Here is a 17585-nt window from a genome sequence, read left to right as displayed (position 1 = left end):
CTTACTCTGTTTAACACTAAAAATTTATCTCTTCTCCTATCCAGCTCTCCGTCCTTATCTCCAGCCTTACTCATTTACCATGCCTTTCAGTTACTACATACATAAGCTGCTTCCTGACTTGGTGGCCTTTACATATTCCGTCTCACTCCTTGGACTGTTCCCCTCACGCCTACCTAAATGTGGCCACCTGGTAGTCAGTTTTCACATCTCAATTTAAATATCGTTCGTCAGGGGTGCCTTGCCCACCTTCCCAAAATCAGAATAGGTTTCCGCCATGTATTCACCATACTCTGTACTCCTTTGTGGCATCATCATAATAGAAACTTAATTATTTCTGTATTTATTTGACAAATACTGTCTCCTGACTGGACTATAAGCTCCCTGAGCAGGGCCCTCTCATTTGTCATGTTTTACCCCACTACTTACGCAGTACCTGGCACATTGTAAGGGTTCAGTAAATATTTGCTGAATGAATGAAGGAGTGTATTCATGCACAATGCTTCCAGCACTTCTCTGGGGACAGAAATAGAGAAATGAATAAAGCTGATATGCTTTCTGGATTGAAGTATATAAGAACTTTCAAATGAGCCATAATGCTTAGGCAATTTAGGTTATATGTAAAGGAGTCATTGACAGAATTTTAATATAAATTGTGGAAAAATGTTTGTTCTTTTTGGAGGTCTCTGAAATCAGGATTAATTTTCTAAGTGGAAATGATAAAGGAATCACTTTCATTTGCCGCAAAATTGCTGTGTAACACAGCATTTTAGAGATTTATCACTGTCCTGCTTTTTGCAAGCGATATTCATTATAACAAAATATAGACATGGAAGAAACTTCTAATGGACTCTTCTTCCCTAATGTTGTCTCGTTTTGCCCTAAAAACCTTTATTTCCTCTAGGTAGTAGTATTAATACTGTTTTATAGCTGAAGACATCAAGAAAATAAGTAAATTTACTTATTAAACTAAAACAAGTTTAATTAAATTGCTAGAGTTTCCAGAATGTTGGTACTGGAACCATGGTTAGAATCTGGATCTATCTCCGTATTCTAAAATCCATAATTTTTCCTTTTTCTTTGCTTTTTTGTTTTGTTTCTTGCTTTTTAACCTTGCTATCTTCCTATGAATTATACCTTTAATATCACTTGATTTAGACAAGGCGGCTTTGTAAAATTGAGTAGTTTTTGTTTCAAAGGAACTTATATTTTGGGTTTCCTGAAAATTTTTCTAATACTTTTCTAATCTTATTTGCTTTATAGCTGGAGACTTAAGCATAAAAAGATCATTTTTAAAACATACAAACTGAATTTTAGGGATAAATTGTGTTAGGTTTTGGTCTTGGAAACAAGTTCTGCAGTCATTTGTAGTACCACGGTATGGCATAGAGTAAGGTCAATAGCCCTGAGTTTCTGTAGCCTTGTATACCTTCATGGATTTACCAGTTTACTCTTCCACAAGATCTTGTCAAAAAGAGATTGCTGATAATTTGGCTTTAAAATTTGGTAATACTATCCATTTTATTATTAAAAACAAGTCTTTGCTAAATCCTAAACTTTTTAAAAAGTCAGTGTTGATGTTACTTGAATCTTGGATAAAATTTTCATATTTACCTAGCATAACCAGTATGTGGAGGATAAAACTGAAGTACTGCTTTTTATATGTTGTTGGATAATTAATATCATTATGATAGGTGTTACTAAGAATTTTAAGCCACTTACATGATAAGTAATTTTTTCTATAATATAAACTGTAAAAGTGATTTAGAAGTTAAATGTCATTGTTATCTATGTTATTGCATTTGAAATATTATAGTAAGCTGCAGTGTTAGAGGGTTATGCTTTAGGGACACATACACACACACACACACACACAATGCAAAAAATGAAAGCACATTTATTATAGCAATTAGAAATAATTTATGTGCTGAAAGATAAACACTGTGGTTTGGTGGTTCATTTTTGTCTGTATGAAGATGGTAATTTCAATTTTGTCATTTAAGCTACAAAATTTAAATGTGTCTTAAGTGTATTATATTACACTTATTTTTCAAGCTCACCCTTACATTTTTGGTTATGTATAACCATTTTTAAAATCACCCAAAAGTGATTTTATGCTGTTCAGTTTCATTCTTATACAGTTGATAGAATCCAGGTTGCCTATAGGGTTAAAAGAAAAAGAAAAGAATTTTATTAACAAGCTTATGAACTATTGGGTAACAGCAGTGGAACATGTTAAGTGGTAGTCACTAACATATACTTAGGCTGGTCCCTTGGGAATAAGTTTACCAGAGGTTAGTCTAAATAATGACTTTTTGATTCATTTACTTATTGAATGCATATTACTTGTGAAATTGCCTTAAACCTTCTTTGGAATGAACTGGAACCTAATATAATAGCTAGCATTTATTGAGTATTAAGTAACTAAGTGCCAGGTCTCATGCTAATAAGCATTTTACAGGATCTCTTATAATCCTTACGACAACCCTTCGAGGTAGAGGCACTATTATCTCCAGTTTTTAAATGAGGAAACTAAAGTACAGAGAAGTTAAGGAACTTGCCTACGGTTGCAGGAAAAATTGCTTGGAATTAGGATTTGAATCCAGGCTGGCTGACTCAAGAGACCATGTTTTTCATCATTATAGTAAAAATGATGTTAGTGATTGAACTGCATTGGAGAGAGAAATTAGCATTAAGAGTTGTAGTTACAGAGCAGTTATGTCTTAAATGCTAAGGTCAGTGTGGCAGGCAAAAATTACTTAATATTCAAACTTTTTAAAAAACCTATTAGGAAATACACGTTGTAGACTAACAACTTCAACACAGCCAGTTTTTTTCTAGCATTGGAGTAGATTTCTTTTGAGTACCAGGTGAAGTGTTTGACTTGTTATGCAGAGACCATATTGAAAAAAGAAATATGTATATTATAATACAAGAGTCACAATCAGTGTGGCAAGGTACTCTTTGTGAGAGCTCACTGTGGCTCTCAGTCTGGTGTGGGGAGTGGCAGATCCACGTTTCTTATCTGTCTCATTCTGGGACTTTTGCATAGGGAATGGAATTATCACATACTGCAGTAGTTATTTTTAGTGAAGTAATTTTTTTGTTTGTTTTCTTCAAACAAATGTTCACCGTGTCTGTTGAACTTGCATAGGGTAGGAGTATCATGTGAAGCAGGTACGCTCCCTGGAGTGTTAATGCCAAGTGGCAGTGTGACATGTCACTGTATTTCTTTACTGTCTCTCTTCCCTGCCAAGACTACATACCCTCAAGGGTATGTGCTGTTCGACTTTTCATCACCATATCTCCAACTAACACTGTTGCTGACTTAGACTGACTATGCAGAATACTGTGTTGGATACTAGGAAATAGAGAAATGGATACAACTTCTCTTTAGGGAGTTTATACTTTAGTAGATACAAGGGGAAAGGGTTGAAAGACCATTGTATGGACATTTAGTCTTTCTAATATACTAAGTACTTCCATGTGCATCAGTTCATTTTACAATTTTAGGTTAGAGCTGATAGAAAAATAAATGATTGTTTCTCTAACTGCCATCTGGTCCCTGGCACTGAAATGGGTCTCCCTGTCTTATTCAGTCATTCTCTCTTACTTCAAGATAGACTGGAATTCAACTGAGATTGAAGTTATGGAATGACAAAACCCTAAGATGTTACACACCGGCTGCCTCCTCAGACTTACATAAGGTTACTACAACAGAAGCCAGTTGGGAATGTTAAATGAGTCAGACCTGGCCTCTAGACAGCAACTGCACCCTATACGAGTTTAGATTGTTGCTAGGCTTTTTTTCATTTAATTCCAAAGCATTTGGAATCCTTTTTTTTTTTTTTAATTGAGAACTGCACATCTTTCTCTATGTCTTTATCCATATTAAAATCGGTATTTATGCAGTACTGTCAAAATTTGAGAGATTTCCAAGGTTCTACCTTATTTTTGGTATGCTTCCTTAAAAAATAAATCACACTTTTGTGAAGTGAAGGTTACAGGAGGAACAGTAGATGCAGTAAAAACAGATACTATCCTAGCCCTAATTTCTTCTTGTAAGAAATAGTATTTGTATTTGAGATCAATTGGGAGCTAAAGGTAAAGTTAAATGTCATCATCAAGATAGAACCTTGGCCTCATTAGCACCTAATGTTAAATAAGGCAGAGGCTATTTATTGTCTGGGGCTAATAGTTTCTATCAACATTTGAGTGCCCTGTGGCAGTGTTTTTGGTGCAAAGAAATTGTGTAAAGTAATGAAAGTACCTGTTGCATGTTTTAGAGGATGTTAAGCCATTAGGAGTCATTAAGTTAAATTCTAGGTATCTAAGATTAAAAGTGATACAAAGCAAGTAGCTCTGATCAGGGTGGTACAGATTCCTTTAATTGTACCTTTAAGCAGAGAGGACCTAACACTCTGAGGAATTAAGTTTAGTTGAATTTCTAAGGGATTTTAAAGGAAAGCTTTAATTAACATCGTATTGGAGAAACTAAGACAAGGAATAATACTAATAAAAAGGAAAATAGACATGTACCTTAATTAAACACCAAACAACTATTCAACTAGGCATTATTCATGAACCATTAGGTTGAGAACTTTATGGGCAAAAGATGAACATATTCAAGGGGACAGATTTGTTTCCTGTCTTCCAACAAGTGTTTTCATTTAAATTTTACTCAGATCAGAATTTACCAAAAATTTAGACATAGGAAAAAAAAAAATGAGGATTGTCACAACTAAAGAGATGTATGTTTTTCCCCCTGAAGAAGTTGCTTTGAAATATGGTAGGAGCCAATTGTTACTATTTTGTTACTGTTTCCATTTCCCATCAGCTAATTCTGAGGTAATGAGCTCTTTGATTTTGTTGTCAATTTTTGATTATCTTGTACAGATTATAAACCTTTTATGAATTATTTCAAGGGCTTTGATCACATCTTGATTTCAGTCTGCAACCCAGCCTGCTACCCAGCCTGCTTCTGGGCCATGGTTTCCTTTGTTAAGTTTATCTATGTACATTTAGAAAAAGTAATTTTAACATTGGTTTGGCAAAAAGTTTTAAAATGCACCTGATGGCCAAATTCTTTTATGTAAGGTAAAACTAAGTGTATTTATGCATCCATTTTGGCAAATGGGAGATAAAAGGTTTTGAAAATATGCTATGTAGGTGGCCTTTATGACATTGTGGTATCAGTGTTTGACTCTCATTGTGTATGTTATGCAGGGGCAGGACTAGGGTGAGGCAAGAGATGTGCCTAGGGTACAAACTTTGAAGAAGCACTAACTCTCCAAGTCATGCAAATCAGAGCAAAATTTTGTGTTCTAGGCATCTGGTTTGCCTCACCCTAGTTGCAATCGATTCCATGTCAGGTTCCTAGAATTTTGGCTAAAATATTAATAACAATATGAATAGAATGGTTATTATGTGTTAGCCACTGTAGTAAGTATTTTATATGCATTTAGTACTCTCAGTCTGGGGAAGTGAGTACTTCAGTATTTGTGTTTATCACTAGTTTAGAAATAGAGATTTACAAAACTGAAATGATAGCATCCAGCTGAGCAAAAATTCAAACTGAGGTTTTTTTCCTTCCAAACTGAGCACTATCTCCTGCTGTATACTGTCTGTCTATGTGTAGAAAAAGTTACTTCTTACCCATTTTATAAATTTCTGTATTAAGAAACAGTACTCTGGCCAGGCACAGTGGCTCACGCCTGTAATCCCAGCACTTTGGGAGGCTGAGGCGGGTGGATCACCTGAGGTCAGGAGTTTGAAACCAAACTGACCAACATGGTGAAACACCCATCTCTACTAAAAATACAAAATAGCCAGGCGTGGTGGCAGGTGCCTTTAATCTCAGCTACTCGGGAGGCTGAGGAAGGAGAATCCCTTGAACCTGGGCGGAGGTACGCCACTGCACTCCAGCCTGGGTGACAGAGGGAAACTCTGTCTCAAAAAAAAAAAAAAAAAAGAAACAGTACTCTACAAAATATGTAAGTGCATACACTTGACATAGTGCAGTTAACTTTTAAGATGAACTGGAAGTCTCAGCAGCACCAAGTTGAAGATCCACAAGCTTGAGCTGCTAAGTACCCTAGAGTTGTCAGACATACTAAAGAAGAAACCAAAGGATAGAGAGGTGAAATGACTTGTTCAGAGACAAAGATAGTTTATAAATGACAGGACCAGAATTTGAGCCCATGCTTTGAGACTTTAAATGCTTATGCTTTTTCCCTGTATCTTTCTGCACAAATTGTCCATTTAATATTTTTAAAGCATATATATATATATATATATATATATATAAATACAATGGTAAAGTGCTATATACACTTACCATTAACAAGAGATTGCTACTAGATGTCCCTAAGTGTAAAATTCTGTAAGTACTAAACTGACAGTAGTGTATGTTCAGGGAGGTTAGGTTCCACTTAACTTTATTAAGAAAACTGGAAATGGAAGACATTGAATTATAGAAGATGTAATTTGCAAGTCAAGGAGAGAGATGTAGGTATATCCTTAAGACATCAAGCTCATTTTACTCTAAGTAGGATCACTGACTTACCCTATTCCTCTGCCTCCCTTTTTCCTAGCTTTCTCCTCTAAATCTTGGTCTCTTGTTTGGAAGTGACTAACAGCATTTTGGCATGAGAAAGCCCTAAAAAGGTACGTAAACTGTGTCAGCAAATGTTAACCCCGCCCCGCTTTGTTAAATGGCCAGACTGCGATCTATACAGTCTTTGTATAAATCCATTTTCTCTAAGAGTTTGATGAGTGATTTTTTTTTTTTTTTTTTTTTTTTTTGAGACAGAGTCTCGCTCTGTTGCCCAGGCTGGAGTGCAGTGGCACGATGTTGGCTCACTGCAACTTCCGCCTTCCAGGTTCAAGCAATTCCCTTGCCTCAGCCTCCTGAGTAGCTGGGACTACAGAAGCCCACCACCACATCCGGCTAATTTATGTATTTTTAGTAGAGATGGGGTTTCACCATATTAGCCAGGCTGGTCTTGAACTCCTGACCTCAAGTGATCCACCTGCCTTGGCCTCCCAAAGTGCTGGGATTACAGGCATGAGCCACTGTGCCCAGCCGATGAGTATGATTCTCTATGTTATATTATTGAGAGAAAGCAAGGAATTGTCAGTTAATTGAAATCCTGGGTTAACCAACTCTTGGGGAGGACCTCCTTAACTAGAATTTGTAAATAATTTTTAATGATATGATGGTTAAAGAAAAATTTGTCTTAAAAAAATTCCTATTAGATTACTTTGGAAAGTATAGCTGATAACAATAATGAAGTCTTATTATCACTGAATTTTGGTTCCAGTGATAATGTGGCTGGGTCCAGGCTTTGTTAATAGAATTAATTTGATTTTTGTGTTTGTTTTTATTTTGCTAGGCATGCTATTTGAAAGTATTAGCAAGACTGATTCAATTTATAAATTGCCCATCTCAACTCATGAGTTTGGTCATTCAGCAAACATTAAGTGTCTGTTATGTGCCTGCTATGCTGACTGTAATGTCTCTATTGGGAAGAAGAAACACACTTATAAATGGGAACATAAACACAGGATTCTGCTCACTGCTAGAATGAACACACTTCTCTTAACTGAATGTTCATGCACATTTTGTTGGAGATCCAGCATACATCAGTCAATCAATCAATCTTTCCCTTTTTAGAGAGAAAAATTATAGGAATTATAAGAATTTAGGGCCAAGAGGGCTGAGTACTGGATTTTACTAGAGAGAAAAACAAGACAAAAAGACCTGCCTGCCTACAAACGTTTTAAGTGTAGAATTACTTAAAAAGCTGTTTTTCTAACTGAGAAGTGCCTATACCAGTACCAAGAGCTTCTGTTGGTCCACTCCTTTCATTTGATAGTAAATAGCTTTGGCTCTAGACTTATCTCAAGTCCCAGATGGAGTAAAGTAGGCAGTTTCAGGAAATACTGATTCTGAGCCCTGAGATATACCCATGTGTAGCTCTTTAAATGAGCAGACTCGAGTTGCTTAGGGAGGGCAGAAACACCAAAGATTTAAGAGTTTGGCAGTGGAATGGCGAATACCTATGTTTTTGGGCTTCTTACTCTAAGCAAGTGATAATTATCTTCAGCTCAGGAAGATATTTAAAGCTGATTATCTTCTGTTAAAAATTAGCAGTGCTATTTTGAATATTCAAGAAAATGAGGGGTAAATTATAAGTGAGAAGATTGCTTACACTCTGTGTTGATATCCCGATATCACAATGGGTGTTTTTGAAGAAAAGTGTGTTTAAAAGTATGCCTTTTGTCTAGGTTCTTATCAACATTTCTGGTTCTTGGTTTTTATTTTATGGGTGCTAACAGTACACAAAGCTTACTTTGAACTGAAAATTTCCCTGCAAAGCAGCACATTTGAAATGTGAGACGTAAAGTTCTTGCTATGTTGTCATCATACCAACATTAAATTTTTATTATGTATTTAATTATTAGCTAGATGTTGTGACCAGGAGCAAGTCACTACATCCTTTTTGTACTTCGGTTTCTGCTGTAGGTAGTGAAATGGATGTAATAACTTTTTAAGGCCATTTCAGATGTGTGTTTTGTAGTCAGTGATCTTCAGTTTTCTGTATGTGCATAATCAGCACCTACTCCAGAAAATAGTGTACCTTAGAGGGCTGAAATTTTGTTAATGTGCTACCCAGCTGCCGGGACTTGGTCACACTCATCCTAAAAGGAAGGCACCTTGTCAAAGGGGGCCTCAGACCTCACTCAGCTCAGCCAACCCTTGCTGTTTCCATAGCAGGCTCTTTGTTGCATGGGGTAATTGCAGGTTGTCCCTTGAACTATTTCAAATGAAGAAGCATGCGGAAGGAATGACAAAGGCATATTTTAACTCGAAGTTGAAATTGACAGTAATTCAATATTTTAAAAGCCGTATTGGAATTGTTGATTTTTAATCTCATGTAAATGCTACTGAAACTGAGTAGCCCCAGTTGTTAATGTGTGTTCTAAAAAGTTCAGTTTTAAATTGGTTCTTTGGAGCATTTTTCATAAGAACAGTATTAAAAGATGGCATGTATGCCATAGGCCAGCCACTTATGTAGCCCATGATGTTGCCAAAATACTGTTCTTTTTGTTGACAAATAAGTACTGTAAAGTTAGTTTTAGAGAAGAGACTATTTATTAAACACGAGTTTTAAAAATATTAAATGCCAGTATTTACAAAAGGTAAAAATTAAGTATTTGAGTAGGTTTATAGAGTGTAGGTAGGTAGAGATGTCAGCAGTAATTCTGAAAGTGACTCTGGCCACTTACCTTATCCCTTTACCTCTGGCAGCCTGTACATCTGCAGTTATATGCGTATGTGTTCAAAAGAGTGAAACACAAAAGTAATTCCATTGTGCTTACTTTTCTCATAAGTATTTCACCTCCTTTATACCGAGATTCTTGAAAACTTACCAGCTCACTCTCTTAGCCCCTGCAGGGATTTCTCACCCCAGTATATAAGTACTCCGCTCTTTGAAGGCTACCGCTTTAACCTCATCAAGAAAGCAAATAGTTTTTTAAAAGTTACTTTCCATACTCAGTAGCATTTAAAACTTTTGGCTACCTTCTTCTTGAAACTTGTTTCGTGATGCTGGTTTTGTCCAGTTCTCCTGTAGCGATATAGCAGCCTGACTTCTCCCTTTTGTGCGCATCACAGTTGTACGTTTTCTGACTTTCCTTTTATAAAACACGTTTAATGGGGTCAGAGACTGTCTTGTCTTGTTCACTGCTCTATATTTAATACCGTGCCTCTTTGTGACCATTGAAATATTTATTAAATAAATAATTTTTTTTCTGTCACACAATGAGAGAGCTCTTCAAGGTCTGTTCTTGGTTTTGTTTTGCCATTTCTTACTTGATTTTTCATTGATGATACCATGCCTTCTGCTGCTGTCTATATTCTGCATTCATTCTGTCCTTTTCATTTTAACTAATACCACTGCATTTTAGCCATCCTCCTTTTCCCCAGGTTTTTTTTATTATGAAGTTTTCCCAATTTATTTTGAAGTGGAAAAGCAGATTACCAAATGACTTAAGTAGTCAAATAGGAACAGCAGGGCCACAATTGGTATTTATCTACTTCTTTTTGCTTATTATTTTGGTCTTGTTTATTTCTGACATAGGTATACTAAGTCTCTTAAGTTTTCCTTGTCGTTATTCTTCCCCCATTCTCTCCATCATGCTGTGACCAAAGCCATCTACTTAAATAAGTTACATAATCAGGTAATGGTATTCTTTTTCCCCATAGAATGAAATTCAGGAATTCGCCTTTTGCTCTTTTTGTTCTGTCAAGTCATTGAGTAGGTTTCAGGTGAGAAACAGGAAAACTCTTTGATGTTTAGAACTGTCAAAAATGGGACTAAACAGTTTCCGTAGGTGTTGAGTTCCCTTTCACTGGTAGCGATATGGTGGAATACTAAGCAACTTTCCAATGGAACAGGTTATTGGAGCTTTTTGAAGCGTCACTGCAGGCCTTTGATTGTATCTTTCAATCTTGTTAGGTCTTACACATTCTGGCACAGATAAATTTTTAATGATTAGGAACTGCATTTCATACCTAGCAGTGTTAAACATACTCTAAACATGTTTAGTGAATAATAAATTCTGGGTACTTTTCTTGAGTAGATGAGGTGGGGTTCTTTATTTCCACTTCAAATTTGGTTTTGTATGTGAGAGTATAAGATCTGTATTCAGAGTCTTGGGATCAAGTCTTGGGTCTCTACCTGTGTGATCTTGGGCAAGTTATTTATTATCTCTGAGCCTGCTTTACACTTGTAAAATTAGAATTGCAGTTTTTTAAAGCAGGTTATTATAGGACTAAATGCATGTGCAAAATGTTTTATACTGTGAAAATGCTTTACAAGTAGTAGAAATTAATCAAAAAATGGCTTTTTGTTTAATATACGTATGTCACTACTGTTATTCACTTCATGATTAGGATCATTTTTTTAAACCATAGTAAAGGAAATAAATAGTTGTATTCTCTTTAAAAACTCACATATTTCCTTAACACCTCAAGGCAAAATTTCTTTTATTGTTGAATTCTTGATTTTAATCCAAACTACCAGCCTCTCTGGGTTTTTCTTCTTTCTCAGTTTTTATGTCAGATTTGGACAACAATTTCTGTAGTTCTTCTGAATACCAAAAGGTATCACTGGCACAATTAAGTAGCAAGTATTTTACCAAGTGGATCACATTTGGTAGAATTTTTTCAATTTTATGTTTGACATATTTGGTGCTTGTTATGTTTGTGTTATTTTCAGGTGACAAAATCAATAAACAAGTAGCAAAAAGGTTTTAATAAAAATGTTAAAACACCCTAGTTCTTTCTTCTTTATTGATTCTTCGATTTGGTTTTCTGCACACACTTACACATCATGCATTTCCTGATTATAATTTTATATTATCTATAAATATTATAAGTATGTGTCTTATTCATATGTTCTCTTAGATTGTATATGGTGGCATGACATACATCATTATTCCATGGTGCTTCATAGAGAGCTCTCTGAGTTCAGGTTAAGCAGCATCTTAAATCACTGCTTTGTGAAGTAGTACTAACCAAGGACTTTAGGAAAGGGCAGTTGTTGAGTCTTTGGAGGAAAAGGTAAGTTTCTTGCCAAATAGGTTTGCTTTCACAAGTAGAATATATTAAAAAATAGCTTTTCATAAGATAGGAACTCTGTAATTTGGAAAGGAAAATTATTGGTATTTGTCGTTTCTCCTTAATATAGTAAGTCTCTGTTCTTTCTTCCTCTTTCACCAGATCAGTGTGTTTTTTGTGTCCAATTCTTTTATCACCAAAAAAGAGAAGAAATATTGCAGTGAATGAAGATTCCTCTGCATTTTAGCACTGCTTTTTCAACTGTAGTTGGCTTTTGAATGAGGATGACAATGGAAGAGATGAAGAATGAAGCTGAGACCACATCCATGGTTTCTATGCCCCTCTATGCAGTCATGTATCCTGTGTTTAATGAGGTGAGTTGGGTAAACATGTTCTTGCATGAACTCTGCAATTCTTTAATTCCTGCTTTATTTATTCATCTGCTTGTTCTTTTGTATAACAAATACTAGCATGAATGAACTCTTATCGGTGCGTTAGGCATTGTATCAGGGCAAAAAATAGTGAAAACAAAGCCAAGCAGATATGCCTCTTCCCTCTAGAGATTATGCTATAATGGGAAAGAGACATTTAATGAAAGAACACAAATAATTATATGAATGAACAATGGTGATGAAGTACTATGAAGTTTAAAAGCAGAGTATGTTAAGAAAGAAAATAGGTGGGACCTACTCTAGGGGTCAGGACAGGCCTCACTCAAGAAGAGACATATATCCTAAGACCTGAAAGAGATCTAAAAGAGATAAATAGAGTTAATTGAAGAGTTGGAGATAAGTCCATTCTAGGTAGCCAGAATAGCAGACACAAAGATCTTAATTAGATACTGTCAGTGGTGACAAAACTTTTTAAACCGATATTTGGAAGATATCATTGCTTTGTATCTGGAGAAGATGTAGTTGCTTTTTAATTTGAAGAATTGTCTTAGACTTAATATTGATATATTTTGGGGTTTTCTTTTAAATTAATATTAACATGCTAAGGTATGTAGAGAATTCTGGAACTGAAATTTTCTTAGAGATTATTTAATTCCTTTTCTATAATGGGGAACTAAGGCCCTGATATGTGAAATTATTTTCCTAAAATTACCTATAACAAATCAAATCAAGATCTCCAGACTTCAAATTCAATGGCTTCAGCCTTTTAAAATTTTAATAATTTTTTGCTATTTTATTAATCTAATTTGCCTTTAGTACCATTAACCTTATTGTTACTGTTATAGTCCATATGCTCTCACCATTTCCGATGAATTTTCGTCTCTCTTTGTAAAATACTTTCATTAAAGTAAGATTCTGCATTTCAAAACCATTTTTTTCCACATTATTGGATTTGATTACAGTTGTTGTATTCTATAATCTTAAGTCTTAGGGGCAGTAGAGAGTGATCCATTTACACTCGTTGCCATGAAAGCCACAGATTTAGTTGCCAATGCAGTCAACATTTTAAATTTTCAAACACTGTCTCTCAAGTAATGTTAGGTTTGACAACCATAGAAGAATGGACAAAATGGTGGCTTGGATAAAAATTTATTTCTCTGTCACATAAAAGATTCTGAAGGTAAGTGGTCCAGGGCTAGTATTATTATGACTCAGTATGAGAAACTCAAGTTCTTATCTTCTGCTCTGTCATCCTAGTGTTTGGCTTCCATTATCAATCAAGGTCACCTCAGCATACAAGATAGCTGCTGAAGAGCCACCCATCACATCCTAAGTTGTTGCCTGGAAGGGGAAAAAGTGGGGCAGAGAGTGGGGTCCTGCATCTAGCTGAGTTTGCTTCCTTAAAGTAGCCTTTTTGAAAGGCCTACACAAGACTTCCACTTAATTTTTTTGTCAAGAACTTAATTCTAATGACGAAACCTAGCCACAAAGGGGTTGGAGAAATTCAGGAGTGTTATCAAGGAAGAAGCATCTTTTGAAAAACCTCCTGTTAAACTGCCACCATGGTAGCATTGGAGACACTTTTTAGGTCTGGTTATGTCCCTCTTTGGCAGCTGTAGCCAACACCAGTAATTAATTTCACCATTTTTGTTCTGATACTTACCCATTCATTTCAAGGAGCTACTGTTAGAAGCAAGTGGCTTCAGTTCTGTTTAGTAAATACTTACTGAATGCCAGCCATTTGTTTGCTGAATACTTCTGTTAGGGTCTAGAGGTGTGAAAAAGGCTGCATGCATGTTCTTAAGAATCTGTTTGGAAACACAGATATTTAAGCAAGTAAATTTTTAAATTATTCTTGCCCTAGAAATTTGATAAGGAGACAGATCCTACAAGTTAGTGAGTAACCTATCTTGGTAACAATTTAGTTTGACCTTCTCAGTTACTCCAGGAACCATTATCACAATTCCACCCAGAGACACTCTTTCTTTTCATGTCTATATTCTGAGTTGATAAGTTATTGGGCAAAGTTGTTTGGAAGAATTTTCTTTCTTTATCTGGTATTTTGAGCCTTTACTTGAATGGAGGGAAATTTACATTGCATAGCTTCAGTTTAATCCTCTAGTGAATGAAGAGAAATTAGAAAAGGTTTTTGTTCTAACAATTTCAGTGGCCTTTTTCCTGCATAATTCTCAAATTGAATTTACTGATCAAACATTAACAGCATGGTGTCAAGCTTTTAAAAAAATTATTTCTGTCATGTATTCAAAAGCATGTTCAGAAGTATAGGGTTTTAGAAATAGGGATGGTAACTTATTAGGGTTTCCTCTTTGATATAGAGATGAAATCTAGGGCTTGAATTGGGAGTGGAGTAAAATAATTGTTCCTTCAAATATGAGGTGTTTGGTTAAAAAAGAATGAAATACTAGGATTATTATTTGGTGTTTTAGTTTGTTAACATAACATATAAATAAGATACCTAATCAATTAAACATTAGTGTTTAACTATAGTTTACCTATGAAATTATCTATCTAATAGGGAAATTATATTTTAGTTTGGCTTTTTCTGTGCTGTGCAGATTTAAAGGTGAAAGTGGTTGTCAAATTAATTTGCAAAATTGTACCATAGTAAGGATGACCGTTTTACTCTGAAGCTAAATGATTCACTAAATCTTGTCTACAGTGTATTGTAAGAGTTAAAATGATTACTCCTTCTCACCTTAATGTTAGATCCATGATAGCTACAATGGTAGTCTAGTAATCATCTTTTAAAGGATTTCTAGCTAGTAGGACATGTTTACACCTGGGGAAATTTTAGTACTGTTACTACAGCTTGCAAGCCAAAGTTATTTATGGCATTCTGGAAGTTCGATGTTTGCTAGACTTAATAAAGCTATGCCAGGACAGCTGAGAAGAAGTAGGCTTCTTGTTTAATCAGCTGCTGCGGAGTTCAGAGTCCAAGTTTATTGCATGTGTTGTAAATGTACTGTGAAATAGGTCCCCTGATTGCATTATGGAATAATGGATTTCTGGAAACCTCATTTCATGTCATATCAGGTTCTCACATAACTATTACTTTGTAGTGATTCTTTGTATATCGGGGAGGAGAGAATGGTGATTCAGTTCTTGATTCCAGGAAAAAATAAGGCTTGTGTTTTCTTTTCCTAAGACCATTTAGAGGAATTGTTTTCTCAAGCAATATATATTATGTTTTGAAAAATAAACAATTTTGCAACTAAATGTGAATTTTACGTCACCAAAAGTTTATATATTTGTTTACTAATAAATTACACAAAAGTATGCTTCTGTGTAAGTAATTAATATGTTTCCATTCAGAAGCATCTGAATCAGCTATTTCTGCCAATTATTAGCAGATATGGAACTCTTAATTTTTCCTAGTTAGCAAATGAAACCTGGAATACCTCTCCAACATTACCTACCTACTTTTTTTTTAAGAAGATAAAATCTTATTTTTATTATTTTTAAATTTTTTAAAATTTTTGTGGGCACATAGTAGGTGTATGTATTTATGGAGTACGTGAGATACTTTGAAACAGGCATGCAATGCATAATAATCACATTGTGGTAAATGGGTTATCCATCCCCTCAAGTATTTATCCTTTATATAACAAACCATCCAATTATACTCTTTTAGTTATTTTAAAATGTATAATTTAGTGTTGACTATTGTAACCCTGTTGTGCTATCAATAGTAGGTCTTATTCGTTATTCCTATGTTTTAGTACCTATTAACCATCCTCACTTCCTCTCCACCCCCACTATCCTCCTCAGCCTTTGGTAACCATCCATCTCTCTATCTCCATGAGTTCAATTATTTTATTTTCTAGCTTCCACAAGTAAATGAGAACCTCTGAAGTTTGTCTATCTGTAGCTGGCTTATTTCACTTGACATAATGACCTTGGTTCCAGCCATGTTGTTACAGATGACAGGATCTCATTCTTTTTATGGCCGAATAGTTCTCCATTGTGTATGTGTACCACATTTTATCTATTCATCTGTTGATGGACACTTAGGTTGCATCAAAATCTTGGCTGTTGTGAACAATGCTGCAGCAAACATGGAAGTGTAGAAATCTCTTCTACATACTGATTTTCCTTCTTTTGGCTATATACCCAGCATTGGGATTGCTGGTACCAGAGGATCATATGGTACCTCTGTTTTTAGTTTTTTGAGGAACCTCCAAACTGTTCTCCATAGTGGTTGTACTAATTTACATTCCAGCCAACACTATACCAGGGTTTTCCTTTCTCCATATCCTTACCAGCATTTGTTATTCCTTGTCTTTTGGTTAAAAGCCATTTTAATTGGGATGAGGTGATACCTCATTGTAGTTTTGATTTTCATTTCTCTGATGGTCTATTATGTTGAGCACCTTTTCATATGCATGTTTGTCATTTGTATGTCTTCTTTTGAGGAATGTCTACTCAGATCTTTAGCCTATTTTAAAATTGCATTATTAGATTTTTTTTCCTGTACAGTTGTTTGAGTTGTTTATAGATGGTGATTATTAATCTCTTGTTAGAGTGACAGTTTGCAGTTTTCTCCCATTCTGTGGGTTGTCTCTTCACTTTGCTGATTGTTTCCTTTGTCTGCAGAGCTTTTTAACTTGATGTGGTCCTATTTGTCCATGTTTCCTTTGGTTGCCTGTACTTGTGGGGTATTATGTAAGAAATTTTTACCCACACTATTGTTCTGGAGAGTTTTGTGGATGTTTTCTTGCAGTAGTTTCATAGTTTGATGATTGAGTTTTAAATCTTTGATCCATTTTGATTTGATTTTTATATATGGCAAGAGATAGGGGTCCACTTTCATTCTTCTACATAGGAATATCCAGTTTTCTGGGCACCATTTATTAAAGAGACTCTTTTCTCCAGTATATGTTCTTGGGACCTTTGTTGTTATTGAGTTCATTGTGGGCATATGCATTTGTTTCAGGGTTCTCTATTCTGTTCCATTGGTCTGGTTTTTTTTGCCAGTAGATGGTGTTTTGGCTACTATAGCTCTGTAGAATAGTTTGAAGTCAGGCAGTGTGACTCTTCCAGTTTCATTCTTTTTGGCTATTCTGGGTCTTCTGTGGTTCTATATAAATTTTAGGATTGTTTTTTCTATTTCTGTGAAGAATGTCATTGGTATTTTGCTAGGGATTACATTGAATCTGTAGATTGCTTTGAGTACTGTGGGCATTTTAACAATATTGATTCTTCCAATCCATTAACATAGAATATCTTTCCCTTTTTTGTGTCCAATTGCCTTCATCAATGTTTTATAGTTTTCATTGTAAAGGTCTTTTAGTTCCTTGGTTAACTTAATTCCTTGGTATTAAATTTTATTTGTGGCTACTATAAATGGGATTACTTTTTTAAATGTTTTTTTCAGATTGTTCACTGTTGGCATATAGAAATGCTGCTGATTTTTATATGTTGATTTCATATTCTGCAACTTTACTTAATTTATCTGTTCTAATAGTTTCCTTGTGGAGTCTTTAGGTTTCTCCAAATATAAGATCATATCATCTACAAACAAGGATAATTTGACTTCTTCCCTTTCCAAT

The 17585-nt window shown here is 35.1% G+C and overlaps 1 protein-coding gene across 9 annotated transcripts in view; it reads left to right on the top strand.

Annotated features, from left to right (window-relative positions):
• The window catches only part of PDCD10 (programmed cell death 10), a 51226-nt gene that overhangs the window by 3075 nt on the left and 30566 nt on the right, over positions 1 to 17585 (top strand). For 5 of the 9 annotated variants that reach the window (XM_034957695.2, XM_055110657.2, XM_034957696.3 and 2 more), the window contains 2 exons: positions 6591 to 6663; positions 11786 to 11997. In XM_034957695.2, the coding sequence (XP_034813586.1) occupies positions 11902 to 11997 (96 nt within the window). In that variant the 5' untranslated portion in view covers positions 6591 to 6663; positions 11786 to 11901. The remainder of the gene's footprint in view (positions 1 to 6590; positions 6664 to 11785; positions 11998 to 17585) is intronic. The other 4 variants (XM_003817691.4, XM_055110656.1, XM_055110655.2 and 1 more) reach the window with 1 other exon arrangement.

The sequence above is a fragment of the Pan paniscus genome, chromosome 2 (assembly GCF_029289425.2).
Source record: "Pan paniscus chromosome 2, NHGRI_mPanPan1-v2.0_pri, whole genome shotgun sequence".
NCBI classification, from domain to species: Eukaryota; Metazoa; Chordata; class Mammalia; order Primates; family Hominidae; genus Pan; species Pan paniscus.
This window is presented reverse-complemented; position numbering and strand designations above follow the sequence as displayed.